The sequence below is a fragment of the Syngnathus typhle genome, linkage group LG7, assembly GCF_033458585.1.
Source record: "Syngnathus typhle isolate RoL2023-S1 ecotype Sweden linkage group LG7, RoL_Styp_1.0, whole genome shotgun sequence".
In the NCBI taxonomy this organism is placed as follows: Eukaryota; Metazoa; Chordata; class Actinopteri; order Syngnathiformes; family Syngnathidae; genus Syngnathus; species Syngnathus typhle.
This window is the reverse complement of record NC_083744.1, coordinates 12083679-12106517: the sequence shown is the minus strand read 5'-3', so window position 1 is coordinate 12106517 and position 22839 is coordinate 12083679. Positions and strand designations below refer to the sequence as shown.

At 40.0% G+C, this 22839-nt stretch overlaps 1 protein-coding gene across 1 annotated transcript in view; it reads right to left on the bottom strand.

The window, feature by feature from the left end:
• LOC133157053 (guanine nucleotide-binding protein G(o) subunit alpha-like) overlaps positions 1-22661 on the bottom strand; it is a 45643-nt gene extending 22982 nt beyond the window's left edge. The window contains 3 exon segments of the mRNA XM_061283294.1: positions 11913-12054; positions 21463-21505; positions 22019-22661. Of these exon segments, the coding sequence (XP_061139278.1) occupies positions 11913-12054; positions 21463-21505; positions 22019-22136 (303 nt within the window). The 5' untranslated portion in view covers positions 22137-22661.
• Positions 22662-22839: the final 178 nt, after the last annotated feature.

The window sequence follows — 22839 nt, the reverse complement described above, 5'->3', positions numbered from 1 at the left end:
TATCTTTAATGGTGACTTAACACCTCACCAATGACAATTGGGGGGGGGGGGGGTCAGCAAGTTTACTTACTGGTCTTGTAGTGTGTCGTGTACTTGAGCTGACCTTGCACAGCACACCGCAGATAATGAAATGTTTTCCGACAATAGCAAGTCTCTACCCACGAACCAGTTCAACTATTGTCACTCCAGAACTCTTTCTGAGCAGAACGGAGAGGAAACAAAATCAGCAATAACATACTCTTCACTCGTTAATCTGTATGTGTGTAACCCACTTCAAATGTAAATGTGCATCATATTCGAGGTAAAACTAAAGCACAGCAAGAATTTAACAAACTAAATTGGACAAAATATTAATCAATTAATCAACAACGTATTTCATTTGACCCCTCAATTATCGCCGATTGTTATTGTTTCACATACAAATGTGGGCCCTAAAAATATGGTTGGATAAATTTATGGCCAAAGAACTGATGCCTTAATTCTTAACGGGTTAAAATACAATCTGACAAAAAATGGTCAGTGTAGCTGAGGTGAAATCCATGTCGTATATTTAAGCCCTCAACTAAATCAGGCTTCTAATATTGTCACCGATCGACAGAATATATAAGACACAAAACAAAACTGTATTGTTATTGAAAGGGTGACAGTGAGTCGGGTCAAGTGACAGAAAGCAGGAAGTCAGATGAGCATGCGATGGGAAAAAATAGACTCCAACAAGCTTTCCTTTAAAGGTCTAGACATGTAGGGGCCCGTGTTATGTCAGTGCCATATCAGGAGGAACACACACACATACAAAACCCTCCCAAAAATTTACTCATTTACTAAATTTTCTGTACTTTGCCAAAGTTTATTTTTATTCTGCAGGTCAAGTAATATATTTTTGACCTATGTGTCATGTATATGATTTTAATGTAATTAAACCCTTGCTCAAATCCAATCCGCTGCACTGTGGATGCTCAGATCGTGCTCTTCCGACCCTAAGGTCATCAAAAGGAGACAAACAAAATGGTTGTTCTACAAAGAGCCAAAAGCCAAAAGCATTGGTGGATGAAAGAGCAGAAAACAGTTTAGTTTAAAAACAAACTGTGTGTGTGTGTGTGTGTGTGTGTGCGTGCGTGCGTGCGTGTGTGTCATTTTGACCCGTTTCGTTTGGGGCACCGAACGACCTTGTTTGATTTAGTCAAAAGTGAGGAGAGAGAGAAAAACAACAGGAGTGAATATTGTACTGTTTTCTTAGAATTTAGCCTTTTGCGGTGGGTTCCGTAAACAATCTCACATAAAGACACCACTGATTCAGAACAAACAGATACGGCAAGAGGACAGACAGTACAAAGAGCATTGAACTCTTTAGAATGATATACCGTATTTTCCGCACTATAAGGCGCACATAAAAACCTTTAATTTACTCAAAAAAACACAGTGCGCCTTAGGGGCACCTTCTATATGGATTATTGGGTGAATTTGTTGAGTCATACCTGTTGTACACAGCAAAATGTTTCAGTACGACTAGTAAATCACAAGGTCGCATTGCTTTCAGGATTATGGCAACCGTGGTCAGCGGTTTCTAAAATAAAACCTTCAATGAAGTTGCGCCTGAAAATCCAGTGCGCCTTATAGTGCAGAAAATACTGTCCATAAAAAACTGAATAACGCTACGCTGGACAAATCTAAAGGACAAACATAGGTCAAGTGAGCTCATTAATGTAAAAGGCAGTACAAAAGGAAGAAGAACAGGACAGGGAGATGGATGTATTTTCTCCAAACGGGCTTCTATCGAAACCGACCTGCTCGCACACAGGGAACACCCCATTTGAGCCTAAATTATTTATGAACATGCAGAGAGATTGTAGCTTTTTATGAAGTGAATAATTGAAGACAAATGAAGCAGAGGGACAGCCAAGAGTAGAGGGTAACGATTATTGATATACAAAATTCGAAAGACCCTTACCCAAAGTGAGCACTATTGTCTCATCATGTTGCTGTATATTCCTTTACCCATCTCTTTTATATTTCCAATATCTGCCCTTCATTTTCTCTCCAGCATGTGTCCCTCCCCTTGCATCCTTTTTCCCAGGTGTCCCTGTTACCGTAGCAACAGCAGGCTGAAGCACAGAGTGTTTCATTTTTTCCTTTCACACAAAACAGGACACAAGTGCACATTGACAAAGGCTGACATTGTACTGTATTGTGACAGGTGATTCAATGTAACTAAAACATTTGCGCTTTAGCCCCTAAAATACACAAAAAGATAACAGCAGATAATGCGTAGCTGGCTGTACAATCACAATCACCGATTGATTATGCAAATCCTGCACAATGAATGTTATGTATTATCCTTGTGTGTTTAAAATTGAATTCAATACTTATAAATGTGTGTGATACATAAATGTCAATTTACGACGGTGTCTAGTTATGTTGTTTCTTGTTTACGGCAGACGTCTCATATATTTATAGCTTTCTTTCAACCTAAGCAGGTTGCGTCGTAAGATTTATAATGCACACAGGCACTAGTTGGTGCGCGCGGCTGGAGAATACGCCACAAGAGAGGCTATGGCTCGAGGAGACGGTGTTACCCACTCACATGGTATACGCCATTTTGGACTGTTTCGTCGTCTCTCTCTCTCACGTGTTATCCTTTTTGTGAACTTTTTACTTTTCATTATGGCTCCCAAACGTAAGCATTTTTTTATTACTATACTGTTTCATTTTATTACTGTTCCGACTTACACCGAAATACGTATTACGTCGCCGCGTAGGAACGGATAAACGTCGTAAATGGAGGACCCCCCTGTACTGCAATATGGAAACTTCAACTGCCCCAAATTCACTGACTACTATTACTAACTGCCAGTTATTGAGCATTTGGGAATCTGATTATTAATTTCAAATAAAACATTTGCCAAATAATAGGTCACCTATAGTTTTGATCACAGGATACAGCATATGTAAAGTATACACTATGCCCAATTGTCATGTTGTTGCTTAAGATACAGCAGAAATCCAACAATGACAGCAAGAGGGAAAAGAGTGAAGGAAATAGTGTCATGCTGATGGTTATCTGCTAACCTTCAATTAGCAGCGGTAATCAGAAGGGCATTGATTTGCTTTTAAATGCCACAATACCGCCACAAACAAAAACACACACCCATACATATAGGCTACACGCACGCACCTACATTACCAACAAATAATACCATTATGTCACACTATTTCTATAAATCTCTGCAACTGTTTACATTTTCAAATGATCACAACGATCAACATTCCTAAGAAATCACAATCACATCACTGATGATCTATTTTAGGAACCGGCTGCATGTGTGAGCCCTTAGGGGCTACCTGGTGCCCATGGGCAACACCACACAAGTACTCTACGGCTACGGTGTTTAGTTGTATTTTTTACATAAATGAATATAGGAGGAAAATAAGATAAATTTTCATGTATTTAATTTACGTTGTTAAGTTTAGTTATGGCTTGCTAGCTAATCATTTGTAATTTGCAAAGGAAAGAGGTCCTAATGAAAACAAGCACCCGTTCACAACATACACAGTCGCAATTGAAGTAATTGAGCCTTTCTGTTCCTTTTAAGAAAAAAAGTTGCAAGACAGGGACAGGGACAACCATTCACACACATGAACCCCCAAATGACTGCTGTCTAAGTAAGAGGTAGCCATCAAATATGGATTAAAATGTCCTTTATAATTTAGATCGAGAGGCCACTGCAGGAACACTAAACATACAGAGCAAACTCATACATTGCCATCTTGTTATTTAAAGACCGCATGTGACTGTGCGCACAGGGAAATGTGTACGTCACCGGGAAGGAAAAATAGAACACTGGAAAAAATGGAAAGGGGAACAGTATCAAAAAAGATGTCAACTAAAGATGTGTACTTTTGTGATAAGGTGCCGCTATCTTTTTGAAAGTGCTATTCACTGACGCAATCCAAAAGGCTCACTTTCCTTTTCTCACATGTACAGGTGACTCCATTTTCACTTGATCTTTTTAGTCCGTTGTCTGTTGTACTGTCATGATTGGAGTTCACTGTGTACTGTTCCCTGGCATTGAGGTTGAGACTTAAAGACCGTGTGCGTGTAATGGTGGTGCAACTGGGTTAATGCTTGGTGAGTGCAACAACAAAGCCACTCTCCGTCTTCGTATTTACCGTCAAGTTCGTTTGCAGTTGTGACGGGTAGGTCGGGAGCTATGACAGAGCGTGTGGTTAAGGCGTTTACTGTCGGGAAATGAACAAACCTCAGCCTTAGTATACAGTAGCTACTGTTAGGTCTATGGAGAAAACTATGGCAAGACTGCAGAATACGGTATACAACCATTGCAAGTTTTGAAGGGTTTTAGATTATGCCATCCATTTTCAACACGGCCTATCCTGTTCAGGGTCGGAGGGGATGCTGGAGCCTGTCCCAGCAGACATTGGACGAAAAGCAGACTACACCCTGAATTGGTCGCCAGTCAGTCGCAGGGCACACATAAAGACAAACAAGCGGTCACAGCCACATGCACACCGCCACTGAGCAGAAAGCGATTCCACGGTGCCCACATACAAGTCAGTCGAGTGTACCCCTACACCACAGGTGTCAAAATCAAGGCCCGGGGGCCAGATACGGCCCGCCACATCATTTCATGTGGCCTGCGAAGACAAATTGTGCATCAAATTTGTGTGTCATTACTAGAATTGCAAATTGTCTTCACTTTTAATATCTTTGTTTTTAAATAATAGACCAGTTTTTACTCATCTGATTGGAAATTTACTGAGAATTTGGAAAATTTTACTCGTACATTTCTTATCATGCAACAAGTCTGTGAATCTTGAGTTTTTGTAAGAAAGAAGTGTTTGGCACACCAGCAGTGATGTACACGGGCATCGGGGCGACACGAGCAGGGCCTCATGGTCTTGTTCTTAGCACAGAGGCTTGGCAGGTCCACGTGCCAGTCATATGACGCTGGCAGCGCCAGTCTGGTAAACACAGTGAGGGAAGTAAACGAGACTATTTGTGTGTGTGTGGGGGCGTGTGCGCCATGCGTGTGTGTCTTTGTGCATGTGTGAGGAAGTTTCAGTGGGTTTATGGGTGTGCAGCGTGAGTTATGCATGGGTTCAGATTGTTTGTTCCCCAAAAGGCTGAAAGCTTTTCTGATGTTATGCACAGTGACATGATGAACAGGCTCACTCCTGCTCACGTACGCCCGCATGCATGCACACACACGCAGCTGTCACCCTGTTAAAAAAAAACAATCCCTCAAATCCATTTTACATTAACTAACATGATATGTTACTAAATAGAATCAACACCAAACTGTCACTCAATTCAGTTATCATCATGTACGTACATATAGGAAAGGTTTCTAATTATAATCTTTAACAGATCACACAAACGCGTAATATTTTTTAGTGCCACGAGCAAAGTCATGGGATGAGTGACGTTCTACACTTTTTTCTTTTTGCTTTCAATGGCTCAGAGAGCTTTTATAAATTCCAGGGCTTTGTATGTACCTAGTAATTATTGTGGGATTTCATTCTGAACAAAAGACTTGACCAAAGCCAGAGAACCTGTGATAGTGCCTTGCACTGAGTGAGTGCAGTCATCAATTAAATCATTTTCTATTCTGATTCGACTGCAGAAAGTTACAGCAGTGACAAAACATAGACATTACCTGGCAGGCAATCAATCAAAGTGCAATCGCAATTGATTCTAAGTTTCCGAGGTGAAACAAAACTTACTAATGGCATTTCCGCAGGTAGAAAATAAGCAAACGAGAAAGGCCTGAACCGAGATTGTTACGGTTTTCCCTTTTTCTCGAGCGGAAACGGGACAAACCAATGAGTATTGTGCCGTCACGTTGCAGGCATACAACCCTTAACCAGAGTCTAAATGTCATGGATAGGTATTCAAGGAAATTCATATCGTCAGGCATTCATCCTATTCTCTGAACAATTTATCCTATCTAGGTCACTGGATACTGGAACTTCTCCCAGTTTCTTCTGTTGCCAGTTGATCTCAATGCTGGGCAGAAACACACAAACACACATCCACAAACAAGAAGGCACAAAGAATAAACACATCCAGCGTCCACAGTTAAGAATACAACCAAAAGATGGCTGTGAAAAAAGCAATCAAACCAATTCAGTGTTTCGGAAACAGCCTAGAGTAGAATGGTGAACTGTATTTGATAGTTTTGTGTATTGTAGTCTGTTTTTGTACAAGGCCAAACCAAAAACCCCCTCACTAATTATTACTTGTCATGTAGCATGTGATGTGAGTAAAAACAGAACTCTTTAACCCTGAACTATGTAAACTCTAACACACACCAAGCAAAATCAGTAAATCTCAGGTCACAGTTCTTTCTGTTGCTAGGATACAGTTCAGTCTCACTCAGATTCATGAAGCTGAATTTCTTTGGTTTACTATATTTATCGAATAGAATAGAATAACAGAAAAACCAAAGTCTGTGTAGAAATAGGAAAGTACAAACTGTGAAGCCATGATGAATAACGTAACAAAGAGATGAGGAAGTAAGTGATGAAGCGTTTTATGCTTTGATCAGTGTGGAGGGAAGGGGAAGCGATAGAGAGGAAGCTGAAAATAGCAAGAGGTGAGAGAGCAAAAAGGCAGGGAGTCGATTTAAGATTGTTCATCTGCCATGGACGCCATAAAATGCAGTTCTATTGGGGGGGTTCTTTATAACTGCACCCAAACCCATTCCTTTCGAAACATGAAATGACATCTGCGGCTGCTTCCGGGGAAAAAAACAAAAAAAGTCAAATAAATTAGTACCCATGATGATTTACCATTTACAGTTAAACTTGCATTGACTTCCCATCAGGGGCTCACCACAGCGAGTCATGTTTCCAACTTTGTAGATTTTGTGGCCCAGTTTTTATGTGGATACCCTTACTGACACCACCCTGCTATTTATTTGAGCTTACATCATGAGTTGGGTGAAGTTGAGTCTGAACTAGCTGCTTCAAAAGTAGCAACGTGTATCTCTCTGCTGCCCAGACCTTATTATTTTGTCTACCTCAAGTCCATAAACACACTGCAAGTAATTAACATAGACCCCAAATGGAGCAATTGTTAGAAATTGATAAATGAGAATAAACTTGGTGCATCTGTGTATTTAGGTATGTCTTTTCAAATCTTTAAATAAAAACAGCGAAGTAAACCTGTTAGTTGTGTAGACTACTACTTTCCACATGCAGGTTGCTTCAATCTTTAATGAGCAGAGGGAAAATTGTCCTCCCAGGGGCGTTGTTCATATGCTCAGTGTGCAAGTGCGACGTACGAAGGTGCACATAAACTAGCCCCTGAGGAATCCCACCTGCTGGCCAGCTTTCCCAGCTCTTTTGCTTTTTTCAATTTCTACTGTAGGTGCACTCCCTATACCTTCCATGCATCTCTGAATTAGGACTTCCTTTCTACTTCTTCTTGTTAAGTGTTTTTATGATGCCACATTCTGCGTGCTTGCATGCAGACGTGCAGCTGCGTCCTTTCCCGAGCTTTTACAGTCGAGTCAAGATTACGTTTGCATTTCGTCTCAAATGGGATGACGAAATAGGGATGTCTTGTAAATAATTGTTTTGCTTTTAAAATGATTTGGACGTGTAAAATGTGTAGTGGTGTCAGTTAATAACAACTCCCTTTTAACGGCACTATTTTTTTTAATCGTGCGATTAAGGCTCATTTTTGCCTAATAAAATGTGTACTCTTTTCACGTACTACAACACCTCACCTGATCTTGCGAGACCGGAAATAAACTTCAAGCACGCCACACCGGTGACACTAATCTTGGCTTGTTAAGCAGATATTTCATCGGTTTTTAGAAATAAAAGCATCATGGTGACTGGTCTGTTCATTCTTTCTTGAGAAATCAGAACCGGGGTTAATATGGTGAATCAAGACCATTACTATATTGCTAAGTTCCGAACTTTAAAGATGGTTTGTTGCACTATAGCAGGTTTTGTCATTTTGTCGTGGCGGTATTGCAGGTGGTCCACGATATTGAAAATGGAAAATAATTGTAACATCTTTAGAACTAAAAATGATTTATTTTCCAGCTAATTTCAACTCAAAGCTCAATTCAAAGTCAACCCATGAGAACAAGTACCCGCTCTCAAATTAGAAAAAGCAGTGGTCCCTGAGTTGATTCTTGGTTAAAATGGTGGTCCCTTGGACAAAACCACCCCTGCTGAGTCCTTGTTTGCATTTGATATGCATGTTGTATTTTTAATATTGCCCAAATTTGCTGTGTGACTTTTCAGAAATTGAATCCAATTCAATAAAAAATGTCTCTCCCATAAGTAAATCAATCATCTTTTTCATGTTAAGGGTATCAAAATTTGCTAAAATAATGGCACAGAAAAGAATCAAGGTCTTTTTTACAGTAAGTAAAATGTGCCATCAACTATGAGTTAACAATAAACAAATGTGATTAACAACGATGAAATATTTAACAATAAAAAAAATGTTATTAATTACGATTAAATATTTTAATCGCTCGACAGCACTAAAAATGTGTAAGTAAAATAAAGTCCTGCCAGACACACAGCAATCAAGCATGCTAGTATCATTAACACTGTTTGTAAAATGTCCAAAGATCTCACAAACAAAACGTTTAAGATAAACCTTTCCTCTTTCAATCTTTGTTTTTGAACACCTATGAATGCAGCTTTAGATTGCAGTGACAACACACTCTAGGTGGTGTGAGATGTGAGGCATGTGTGTGTGCGTGCGTGTGTGTGTCACACTGCCCTTGGACACAGGCTTGCGGAATGTGTTACGAGCAAGGCAAAACATCGGGTTGCCACAGCAACTAGCCAAGGCCAGGGACCAGATTTGGGGAGTTAGTACAGGCTGAATTAAAAATGTATCTCCATAATTGAGGATGATCTACAAATCCAGACAAGAGGGCCCAGACACAATCAATTAATGAAGCAATCAGAAGTTGGCGTCGTCATTTTTCATTTTACTAAGATCTTTGGAACAGTCCTAACTCTCGCCCTCGATTGGACCGAACGGATCATATAGGCAATGCACGTTTTATTATTTATTTAATTTTACTGGGAGCAGCAGAGCGCTCCATCGGCTGAGCAGGGAGGGAGACCGAACACAGCAGGCAAAGCGGAGCAGGGGGAGGATGGAGGGGAAGCAAGGTTGGGGGCCGTGGTGGCAGCTGGAGTGTAATGCACATGTAAGTACGGAAGAGGAGTGCGCTTATGCGAGCCGGGATTCGGGTTAGTGGGGATCCTTCCAGAATAAGCAAAATAATGTGGGTGCACTTGATTGGTAGATGGACTACCACATTTGTTTGCGCGTGCCAGCTTTCCCAAGAGAACAGTCCTATTTGACATTATGACCTATTATACTCTCAGTCCTACCCTTGACCTCTACCAGGAAATGCAATACTACACTAAAGTATGCATACACAAACAAACACAGGTAGATATTATGTCAAAATCAATACGTGTGCTGTTATTTTCGTCTTTATCGCTCAGTAGCAATGACCTCATTGCAATTAGAAACAGGCAGTGCCTTTCGTTAAGGTTAGAGACGATGACTCAATGACGGGCAGTGAGATAGAAAGAATGTAAGGAGGTGTACATTACATCTCTAGTTAAACTGCTATCCTGCTAAAAATAAATCTCTTGATGGATTGACTTAATTGTGTTCAACCATCATCTGTGTAGAGATTGATCAATTATACACGGAAAAGCAAAAGTGATTAGAAACATCTTGTTACAGAAACTACATGGACAGATAGGACCAGGGTTGAAAAACCTATCTGGACATGTGTGGCATAAATATGAATATTACTGGAGAAAATGTATACCAAAATGCCTAAACTATCAAATAATAAGGGTGCTTGATAGGCAACAAGTGTTGCAGAATATCAACAGACCGTAATTCCACACAAAATCTTCTTTTTTTAAAAAAATACCTTCATTATGCCACTTTAAAATCAGTCCATTTTTGTAATCCAGTATTGTGTGTTAATAGACAAGACAACTCTAATTAACCTTCATCCATTGCTCCCTTGGTCAGGGAACTGGTGCGTTTGTGTGGATGACACTTATAATCCTCACAGAGTGTATTATATACAGAAATTGTGTGATATAGGATTTAGCGGTTTGAGAGGTCGGACTAACTTAATTGTGATGATGGACTTTTGGCTGGGGCTTCACAGGAGCAGACCATAATGCTAGGAAATATGTGGTCTCCTTTTTTAGTACATGTATCAAGAAAAAGGTGTTGTGCTACCTGGTTCAAAAAATTGCAGCTTTAATAAACGGCCAGCATTTTTGCAGAAAGCCAGCATTTATTTGGATGTATTTTTTTTTTTTTTTACCTTTATCTTTTTCACTCCAGCAGATGAACAGAAAAAATGACACTGTGTCATGTAAAATCCTGCAATACAGTTTTCCCTCAGGATTTTCCTGTCGTTTTGACGTTAAAAATTCTAAACATTTATATAGTAAGTCCTTTTCACCTAATGTTGATCATCTGAAAGTTTTAAGATTTGCCCAAATTTCAATCATGTGATACAACCCTGTAATGAGTTTAATCATTTTATTTTATTTGTTTATCTGAGCAGTATGTTTGAGCATTTCTGATGTTTTGAGTCAAATTTTTTACATTTATTACGTTGGTCACTCTGGCAACAAATGTGCATTTACTGCTGCAATTTTTAATTGACCATATGCAGCAAGCACACGAGTAAAATAACTGAATTTGCTTCTTCAGCTTAAAAAATGTCTGTAAAGGGTAGTATGATAAAACAAATACCTCGCTTTCTCCAGCTGATAAACAAAGACGAGTTGGTTAGGGAGGCAGAAGGGTTCAGCCTCGTTTATCGGTCACATTGCAAATGTGAGTAACAGATAAAGAGTCCTTGAATCATGCAGTAGCTGTGAGTCGGTGGTAAGCGGTGACGGCACTGGAAATGTACCTTCCCATCTGCTACACTGCCGCAAGTGAGGAGATGATTGAATCTAATTCAATAAAAAGCAAATCAAAAGTGACTTTGCAGCGCATTTGTCTTCCTAGTGGTAAGCGGGCATTCATTTCGCAGTACAATATGTCCTCATAACAAACTCGACATGTCTTCGGAATGGAACAGCCCAGATTTATAAAAATTGTGAGCATAAAACACCCAACATCCATATGATACGGCACGTGAAACAGAAAACATCCTGACGTGAAGGTTAACCTTAGTTGTCTGCTACATTGGCAGTTCTGTGCAACCTCGACAACTCATACCACATCTCAAAGTATCTGGGACTAGTCAGATCAACCTTCCACAGTTCGAAACTAGTCAAACTATTCCTCCGTCCTTTTTCTATGCTTCTCATCCTCGTTAGGGTAGACCCTTGAAAGGTCATACGTCAATTGCAAGGCACATATGGACAAACAACCTTTCACACTTAATTTAGAGTTGTCAAATAACAACAGAAGAAGCACACGTTGGAAGAAAGCCAGAGTACACAGAGAAAGCCCACACCAGTATGGGGAGGCTGCCTTATTTGGTGAATGATTCGATTATCAGATGCATCGTCAAAGTTCATCAAGTATTAGTTGTCCGAAGAAGAAGCCTAACCATGCTGGTTCCTGATTTGTAACACACTACAGGTTTTTGTCAGCAAGCTACCATTTTCATTTGGTGTTGACTGTGATGTGTTCTATTTCTGGTGATGAACTTAACCCGAGGAAAGAACTCTCTGCCAATAATGCTCTTCAGCACTTGCTATGATAATGAAGGCTGATCAATTTCTCCATTTAGCTTGCTACAACATTAGATTTAAATTCCCCACTCAATTATGTGTGACAAAGTCAGACCATTTTAGACAGCAAATTGTATATTGATAAATGGTGCATATCAAGAACATGCACCAGGACTCACCTTCCTCTCTTTATCTCCATAATCAAGGCCCAGTGTATCCATGGCGCGAACAATGGCAGCTAGAGATTGGATGGTGTTGCTGTAAACAACAGGCTTGTATTGCTTTACATCATCACCAGAGAAACCGTCCTCGTGGATGATCCTAAACACAAACAAATAAAATTGTCAGTGGGAACATACAGATGTTAATGCAATGTAATATATTTGATAGGTTGAAAATGGTTGGTGTGTACTGGTAAGTAGTCAGGGGCATGACTAATCATCATCATCATCATCGTAATGCAGAACAACACGAGTAGATAAAATACAATTTAAAAACAGCTTGGAGGAAGATGGCATTTAGCCACAGTTGCAGCAGCCTGATCTATTGTTTTAAATGTCATGCAGTCGTTCCCTTCCAGGAAGACAAGGACATACAGTGAAAAGATTGTTTTCCAGGCAGACAAACAGTTGCAAGGAGACAAACAAGATAAGACCAATCAGAAAGTCTATTTGAAAAGAAAAACATAAAAATAAACAATTGTGGTGAATTTAAGATTCAGAGCAATGTTTGCAGGGTAACCAGTTGAGATGGGCAGCAGCTGTCTTTCGAAGCGAATTGATACGCATATACACAATAGTATTTGCTTTTTGAAAAAACATTCACTTGATCATATCATAAAGTATCTGTAACAAAACTTAGGGACACTGTAAATCAATCAAATATACATATTTAGCTTTTTCTGTACTGTTAATGACAGTTACAATGATAGCTACAAGATAGAAATGACGTATCCGTTCATCGCTCCGTCCATCCATCCATCCATCCATCCATCCATCCATCCATCCATCCATCCATCCATCCATCCATCCATCCATCCATCCATCCCTCCATCCATTTTTTGAGCTACTCTATCCTCACAAGGGTCGTGGGCGTGCTGGAGCCAAAGAATATACATTTTTCTCTAGATATTGACAAACATTTGCATCGTAACTTCACATCACAAAACAAGGTTTTAATGTTAAGGTTCTAACCCTAACCCTCAATTCCAGCAGAATAGAAAATACAGACCATTTCTAGGAAGCAAGCAATGGCTTATGTTGTGTGTGCTTCTGCAAGTGTGTGTGCGTGAGAATCTGGCCTGCTGATGTGTGTTTTCATGCATGAGGACCTTTTCTCATTGCCCACCCTCCAAGCCCTTCTGTCAGCAAAGAGCTGCATGTGCGAGTGTCAATGGGTGTGTGTGTGTGTGTGTGTGCACATTTTCTCTTTGCCTTGGCTAATCTGTGACCCGAAAACATAGTTTAATTTCACACCGAGCCAGACAGATGGACAGACATGCTGACATATGGGCAATTTAACCATGATATTACACCATGATAGTCGAAGGGTGTCTGTCAACTTTACGCAAGTAATCCTTTGGTCTGTGGGTTAATATGTGGTAAATTTTGGTGAGATAGAGAGAGCGCAAGAGAGAGAGACAGAGAGAGAGATGATGATTTAACATGCAATAAAGTTTAGTTAAGTTTCAACAAAATTATTACATGATATTTTAATTACCGTATTTTCCGCACTATAGGGCACACTTAAAAACTTAAAATTTACTCAAACAATACCACAGTGCGCCTTATAATGCAGAGTACCTTATTGTGGATCAATTGATGAATTTGTTGATTCATAATAACTGTACTCAGCGCTCTGCCAAAATGTTTTAGTACGTATTAGTACAACTAGTAAATTACAAGGTCTCATCACTTTCAGCATTACGCCAACCGTGGTCAGGGGCGTCACCGAAGTAAGCTGGTCGATCACATGACATTCTTTCTATAGGCTAGAATCCATCCCATCGCTTGATTGACATACAGGTAAGCCTGTTGGGAGGCAATCACCGGCGTTTAGCTGCGCTTTGCGCTAGTCTTGTGCCCGGCACGAAAATAGAGCCCATGGACTTGGAAAAACCTACACAATGTGTGGTGCCTGTTGTAATGGAAAAGCAAAGCAGGGCAGGCCAGGCCAAGCGAAGCTGGATCTGATCGTTCTGGAACTTGGAAAAATGCCATCATTTGTTTTATCACACATAGTCATGTGAAGATGCACTTTCAAAGACACAAATCCTGCACACCACACTGTGCAATAAGGTCTTTATCTCCACCATTGTCCAAATCCAAGGACACACAACTCTTAGAGGTTGTCTCTTTATCACTCTGTTGCACATCTACTCCATTTGCAGTCTTTGTCAACAGAGCCCTTTGTGACAAGGTGCATGCTGACCAGCTCCTGTCAACACTTCTGGACAGTGTTACAGACACCTTCCAAGTGTGTCTGTGTTTATGGGGGAGAATTAACATTAATGGGCATAAGATAGATGACTGTAGAACAAAATTATTACAAAAGAATCTAAGAATAAGTGTCATTAGGACGGCCTCGACCTTAATAGACTCCAACACACTACCAGACGCGTTACTCAAAATGCATGCCTCAGTCACTTTGTAATCTGGCATCGCACATTAAGGTCAAGTAGCAACATCCTAACGGCACATACTGTACTTTCAAACCTCTGTACTCTGACTGCAATATATTTTGTAAGTATTCTTTTAAAGAGCAAAAACCTATTTATTATGGGTAGAGAATGACGTAAGTTTGAGCTGTGATGTGTTCCAACCTTTCAGCAAAAGCCTGATTAATTAAGTATAAGTTCAGCTTTTAAAAGAAAAGCTTTACACCTTAGGTAGGCAGCACCATACCATATCTTCTAAACTGCATTCAAAGTGTACAGTTTTGAGAGGTTCACTTAATGCACTTTGAAGTGGAAAGCATAGAACAAAGAAAATATCTGGTATGTTACATGCATTTTGTTCATGCACCACTGTTCAAAATTTCGGGGTCACCTAGAAATGTCCTTTTTTTTTTTTTAAATCGGATTGCTATTTTTGTCAACAAGGATAACATTAACCTAATGTTAACCTAATATATATACTCTATATATCGTCAATGTGGTAAATCACTATTCTAGCTGCAAACGTCTGGTTTTTAATGCAATATCTACATGGGTGTATAAAGACCCATTTCCAGTAACCATCTAATGGTCCATTGTTTGCTATAATGATTAGAAAACACAAGTGCAATTGTGTTAGTTTTCATGGAAAACACTAAATTCTCTGGGTGACCCCAAACTTTTGAATGGTAGTGTAGCTCATCGGGTTTACTGCGCCAAATGGTTTTAATGTTCACAAACAGTATTTCTTGTTGCAACCAAATTTGGAATATCTGTCAGGTGTAATTTGTGACCATTTGAGTGGACCATGAAAAAAATCATCATTCATAACCATTGCAAACACTCGCAAACGTTCAAACTTACTTTTTTCTTTTTACAAAAGTATTTAGTTGGAGGGGTTGTCACAAAAAATCATTTAAAAATAATCTTTAAAAACAGATCAACTTTGCTTTCTCAACAGTCTTTGATATTGTCATTTACGTATATCTATCTTAGCTGTGCATGATCACGGGAAGCTAGGTCCAATGTGAAGCCCCACAACCAGATGCGCAAGTCGCACTAACAAATCTGTTTTATTATGAACAAAGCGGGTCACTGTAAAATAAATAAGGAAAATCAATATTGAGAAGCAGAGATTATGCCAGTCCCGGTTATCCCGGTTGTCCCAGATCCAAGGTCAAACTTTAATTATTCAGTTCATCTGCCCTCCCCTGTGTAAAAGTCAGTTACTTACTTTAAACATGTATAATAAAAGTTGATAATGAGAACCAATGAGAGCTTAATCATAAATCACACTATGAAGAGCAAAACGCAGGGATAAAAACGATTGATTATCAAATGATGAGTATCAAATGATCATCAATGCACATTTTTCAGCAGTTCAATCCATAACTCATGCAGAAATTAATATATATAAAAAAAAAAATCACCTTTGGTTTAGGTTGTCAAATAAAAACAAGCTCACAGATACATGAGATACATTGGACAGCTGCAAGCACACGGGTCACATTAGAATAGCCAGAGAGGTGTCATGGGGTCAATCCTCAGTCGATGCCTTATTCAGAAACACCTTGCGATTGACTAATCAGCGCGGGGTGTCTGGTTTTCACCATAAATGAGAGTTTGACTCCAGCTCCCTCTGAGCTCAGTATATAAAGTGGATGGACAGATCAATGGATAACTACTAATATAAAGCTTTATGAAGTGAGTTCAAATTTAATTCAGTCAATTCATTTGTATAAATTACAATCAATATTTCCTTGTATAAAATCCCAGCGAAGAAAAGCCGAATGTTTTCCATGGTTTTATGAAAATGACTAAAATGAGAACCGAAAACACGGACATGGTGTAACACAGTGCAATTCTAGGCAATAGAGAATTAAGATTTCAAGACAGTCCTGGACTACATCACTGCATTATCTTCAGCTTCTCTCCTCTCACTTCAAATGACTTATGTAAAGTTTTACTCAAGAGCCTTACGCAATGTTATTTTTCAATTTTATTTCAGTTTGTTTAAATCAATACATTAACATTATCTGCACCTTTATATTTACATGAGCGTTAGGTATTTATTAATATCATTAAGTGTTCACAAGTACACACATTCTCTTTGCATATGTTATATTTAACAATTGATGCAATGAAATTAACAAGCATACATACATACAAAAGCTCATCCAGCCACAAACCACATAGCCACTTCTGTTAGCTGATCATCATAATAAAGACTACATTGTCTCACAGCGTGACTGATGTTAAATCAGGCAAATGGTCCAAGGCAGTAGCTCCAAAAGACCACAATCACATGGTTACACCAACAGTTGCACAAAAATAGGAACATAAGCAGGAAGGAACACATATAATCTTATTTTTGTATAATTCTGGTGCATACCCCAAAAATAAACCAACAAAATAAGACCAAACTTGTCTCATTGAGCTACAAAATCGGGAAAAAAGAACTGCTGAAAGACTATCACAACTTTAAAAAAAGCTTTGCACACATTGAAAAACAGCAGGAGACAACGATGTACAAAAAAATTGACAGCAAGGGAATAACCATAGCATGTTTCATCAGATTAATAAATAGGGAGGACTCAAACTATAGTGTGTGTAGAGAGAAAAATAAACCACAGTCCAGGTAAACATCCAGCTACAAAGCCAATTTGGACTGATAGTTAAAAACATTAAAACCCCACCACACCCGCCTCCATTATGAACATTTAGTCATAAACCCAACCCTGCCAAGCAGAAACATACTATAAAAAAGGCCCAAGGGCAAAGTTTCGAAAATGTTTTTTTTTCTTTTTCCTCATGTATAAATGAGCCACTCCTCAGCCCGCTAATTGTCAATCCCATTGACCAATGTCGATGTGCGGCTTTCATTACCATGGAAACTTGGGGTGTGGCCAGAGTAATTCAGGTAAAAAAAAAGATAATGAGAACAGCAAGGATTAACCAAAAATGGTGTTTTCACTTGTGGAGTCAGCGTTTCATCATCAAGCCACTAGACTGCACTTGTCAGTAAGTACGCAGCCGCAGATCCATAAAATCAGGCTGCGAGCAGACTGCAGGTCTTAATGCTCAATTAGGATTTTTGAGTGAAATCTGTGTGTGCGTCTCAAGGATGACAAAGAAAAAAAAAAATCACAGATCACATTTTGGAAAATAAATCTAAATCTAGGTCGCATTTTCCTGCAATGTGAACCTGGCCTAAAATCCAAATCATTTTGTAATTATCAGACTATTTTTTATTTTTATAAAATAGAACTACATTTGAAAGAAATTCGAAAGATGCAAGCACATACAAAAAAATTGAGTTTTAAGACACACACACGCGCGTGCACGCATGCACGCACACACAAACATTGAAAACAAGCTGTTATTTCACAGCTCACTCATGCAGCCAATCAAATCATTCCGGAGATGAGCACGCCCGCGGCTATATTTAACCAATGAAGGATGACTATTTGGCTGACAGACTTCTTCAGATGACCAGTTAGCTAGATTAACAGTTAGTACCAACACAACCCCCTCGATCCCTCTCTTCCATTTCCGACCATGACTTTTTTGGGTTGAGCTTTTCCACAGGTCAGGCGGCTAATAATTATCAAAAGAGAGCAGAGTCCACCGAAGGCGTGGCCTTGCAAGCTTGGCTGACAACTCTGTTCTTGTTTACGTGTGTCATTTCTCCCTGCTTACCTAATGAACAAAGACTTGTTATTGTACTTGCCAAACTTTATTCCTCGTGCTCAAAGGAGGCTTTCGACAATCCCCCCCCCCCCGCAGTGCTGCACAGCCGTAATTCATTCATATTATGTTCTTTTCTTTTTTGTTTTATACTGCACATCTTTTTTTCTTCGAAAGAATAAATCTCCACATCAAGTTGCTTTAGTTTGTTGCTTTAACAACCCACTCCATTGTTTTTCAGACCCAAGTGATCTCTCTCAAGCCCTCTTGCAACGTCAGCTCTCAAACAACAAACTGCTTGCTTGTCCCTGGAACCTGGACCATTTCTGTGCAAACTTGCTCCTCTCACTCGTTCTGGACAGTTGGCATTAAAACTCTTTCCCAGACTCCCTAATCTATCCCCTCTTTGCCTCTTGTCTCTCACCCCCCATCCTTTCAGCACAAAACACAGTCCCATTTTTTTCCTCCAAACCCCCCCACCTCTCCTTTTCTGAGGATCAGACCTAATTATCGCCTGGTCTAGAGAAACCACACACACAACTGCACAGGGGGGGGGGGGGGGGGAGACTGTAGGAAGTATTGTAGCCGTAAAGGACCAACTTATGTTCCAGGGCGCAAATACACATTTAGATTGGAAAGAAAAACTTGAAAATCAAGTCAGTCTCAACCTAAGGTTTGGTCAAGTAACATAAGCAAGGCGAACCCTTGAGCACTGATGTCATTTTCAGTCGACAGCAAGTGTGAGCACAAACTTGAAGCTTCCTGAGACGGGTGGATTTTTCTTCCTATTCCACAAACACAATATTTAATCAGAATACCATGTTTAGACTTGTAGGCACAGGACATATTGGAACGAATTCTTTTGACTTGACTTCCCCTTTAAAATGTAAATAACTAAACGACTTTGTATTCGTTGTCTTCTACTATAGCTACCATATCATTCATCTGATCTAAATTATCTTAATGGCAGTTACTGACAGAAAAACGACTACAGAGATTTGTGATCGACAATAGCTGAAATAAAAAGCTTGTTCTAAGAGCGTGTTCAACTAATATTCCTCTTCTCCCTGATTTTTTTTTTAACACGTGACTGTCAGGTCAATAAATGTATGTATGTCGGTTAATTGTGTATCACTAAAATCAGTTTCGAAGCCTTATACAATGATTTCAAAAATATGAACAGCAAAAGCACACTGTGAACTTGAGTTACCCTTGACCTTCTCATTCTATTGTTTTGTAATCAAAGTACAGTTAATGATTGAAGAGGCTATATGAGCCTTCATGAACCATGAACTGCTCATTTTTTTTAAAAAAGAAAACAAAAATATTGTTGAAGTAACAGCGGCAATGCAAGATGGCTTTTTAGGTGGGCCCTATAGTCCGGAAAATACGGTATTAGAAATCATACACTGGAAACTCCACCGACATGTTTCCACAGGCGATACAATAGCTTTACTTCATTACCATAACAAGTTTCCCTCTTTAAACTGTATCACCTGATGAGCAGTATTGAGAATCATATTTCATCTGTGCTCCTCGGCAGAGATATTATCACTGCTTTGTCACAATGCTCTCGTCATTTATCACTAACCCAGTGATTGCATTAACCCAGGAGTCGATACCTTTCCAAAGCGACATCACATGCAGTAACAGAAAAGCTTTAAACTTCAAAAATGGACATTTTCTGCGGTTATAATAAAAACCTCTAAACTATCGGTGAAGGTATTCTGGTCGATTTGCACTCAAACAGACTGCAACGCACAGTGCCGCTCAATGGAGAGAGAGACGATCAAATCTCAACCCAAACCTAACCAAATCATCTCACCGTAATGCTCGCTGAATGTAACACATCCACACACTCCCACATGCAGACATGCCCAGAATGGGCTACTCAAGTGCACGGCAGCTGTTCAAATCCCAGCAACAGAAAATGCAGTCGAGATAGTCGAACCAAATGCAATACTGAGGAAATCACTGAGACTCTGAAGAGGAAAATGTAAGGCGGGTATAACACATCACAGTGTAGCCCATCTTTCTCTCCTTTATGACTAAAGCCCATCAAGCCTAGAAAACGGACTCCGCCGTTAGAGAGAATAATTTTAAAATCCTCGTCCAACATGCGTACGAGTGCACATTGACAATACGAAACAGTGAAGGTAATCTATCTATTGAGATGACCATTCATTTGTTCCAGTGATTTATTATAGGCAAAGTGTATATTCAATGAACCCACTGGGAGTAGGAGTCAGTGTGCAGAATGTGCTGCACTGCGAGAACAACCATTAACAGCTGAGAAACAGACTCATCTGGATTCACTGAATCATATATTCATGCGATACGTATTCATATGTCACTATGGCCGAAGCCTATTATCGGCTGAAGTGCACTGAACCATCTGTAAAGTGATGCAATGCTAGAGACTGGGGGGGGAGACATCACGACAGGATTACTGGATTGCTGTGTAAATTGCTAATAAATCAATATAGGCAGCTGCACGTCGGGGGGGGGGGGGGAAGAAAAAAACAGGTAAATCCTGAGGCCAAAATTTAAAAAAAAAGAAAAAAAAAAGAAAAAGTAAGTAGTAAAGACAATTACCGTATTTTCCGCCCTATAAGGCGCACCTAAAAACCTAAAATGTGCTCAAAAACCAACAGTGCGCCTTATAGTCCGGTGCGCCTTATATATGGACCAAATTCCTAAATTCAAACTGGCCCGAAGTATTGTGTCATGAAATCAATCATAAGTGGCCCGCTGAAGACTATGAATCATGACTCAAAAAGACTATGGATCATTATTTTATGATTATAAAGTAATTTGTTCCGTCTGAAGTTGAAATAAAAAAGATAAAATGGAGAATGATTTGATTTGGATTAAAAATCTGACATGATGCATTAATGGTGTGCCTTGTAGTCCGGTGCGCCTTATATAAGGATAAAGTTTTAAAATGGGCCATTCATTGAAGGTGCACCTTATAGTCCGGTGCGCCTTATAGGCCGGAAAATACGGTACATACTGGAGTTTTGCGTGAATATTAAAATTGGAAAAAAATTATTACTTGAATACTGTCACATATATACAATATGTGTATTTTTTCACCTTTTAATAATTTAAAGTGACCCTGAGTGTCTTTTTAAATTTGAAGTATTGCTCCATGGAAGTGGCAAAACATTGGTTGCATGTGACGCAAATATGGTTTTTGAATAACTAATTATAGTTTTGGGACAGAATTTTTTGTGTTGACCAATTTTTCCCCTCGTCTATCTTTACGATCACAGCTCAGTGCCTGCAGTACATGTTGGTGTCCATGATATGTTCCTGAAAGAGAGAGATACTGCAATCTTATTCATACACTGTAGATTTATTAGACCATGAGATCAATTGAGACTTACTTCATCTGTTTTACGATGGTGCTTTTCCCTGACTCTCCAGCCCCTGCAAGGATGAGAGAAAAGACAACATCAACTGGGTAGATTTGAGCACCTTTGTGCATGCATGCATGTGTGAGAGCGCAAGATGGAGAGAGTGAAAAGGGGGAGGGCGTGGGTGGAGAGAGCCAGTGAGAGAGGAAGAGAATGATCCTCTTCACTGAAAAAGCTGGGTGGAGATGGCAGAAGGAGGACGCACCCATTCCTCCCAAACATCCTTTCCATCCCCATGAACCTGGCCGCCATGAATAATTAAGACACCAATCACTGATTCAATCTACAATCTAAAGAGACGCTGTGGGACCCCCATCCTCACATACCCTATATCTGCATGGATGTGTGATGTGATATCAAATTAGGGTGTGTTCAGATGCACTCACGATCAACTCGATGCAGTTCTTCATATTTTTGGTTGGACTATATTAAAATGGATTTGAATACTCTATCGCTTCTGAATTTTTAATGACGCCCACCCGCGCGTCGTAGTTCTGCAGAAGCCCCGGCGCAATGGTTCTCTTACCGAGCAGCAACAGCTTGACATCTTTGGCGGCGGTGACCCCGTCTTCCTTGAGGTTCTTCTCGATGGCTTTGCTCCGGTCCAGAGCAGCCCTCTCCTCTGCGCTCAAAGTACATCCCATGGCTAAAGAACACAGCTTGATAGCGTTACCAGTGACTGCACCCAAGGAAACAAATGCACTTCAAAAAAGGCTTCAAACTGATTGCAATTCCCGATTTTGCAATCCCGCTGTCGTTCTCTCACTTCCTCTCTCAAGTACTCTCAAAGCGGCGGTGGAACCGTTAGAACATTTAAACTCGGCTCCACTCGTTTTGCTCCACGGAACAACAGTACGCAGCCTCCGCACCTATTAGGCTTCCAAACGTGGGCTGCAATGGATCCGCTTGTCCGTCCGTCTGTTTTCTTCTCTTTTTTTTTAGGAGGGGGGGTGTTTTCTTACTTTTAGAACACGTCTGGTTCTGTTCGTCTCCACTCCGTTACTGGGTAGCTCGCATTGTTCGCGTCGACCTTCCTCCGTTCCGGTCCTCTGGTGACAGGGACTCTGACAGTGTGCAAAGCGACAGCCTCCCGGTATCTCCCGTAGGGGCTCAGTCAATGCTTCATTACTTCATTCGTTGACTTGCAGGTTGCTAACGTCATAAGGGGGGCGGAATTGGAAGCATGGAAGGAAGGGGCAGCAGAGGTTCTCGTTGGCGCGGCTTAGTGGCGCATTGATGTAGTTTAAACAGCGTTGCCATCCAAAACACATATAGGCAAATCATACACAGACAGTTTGCCTTGAGAAAACACCAGGAGCGCAGTGACATTTTATTTATTTATTTCCT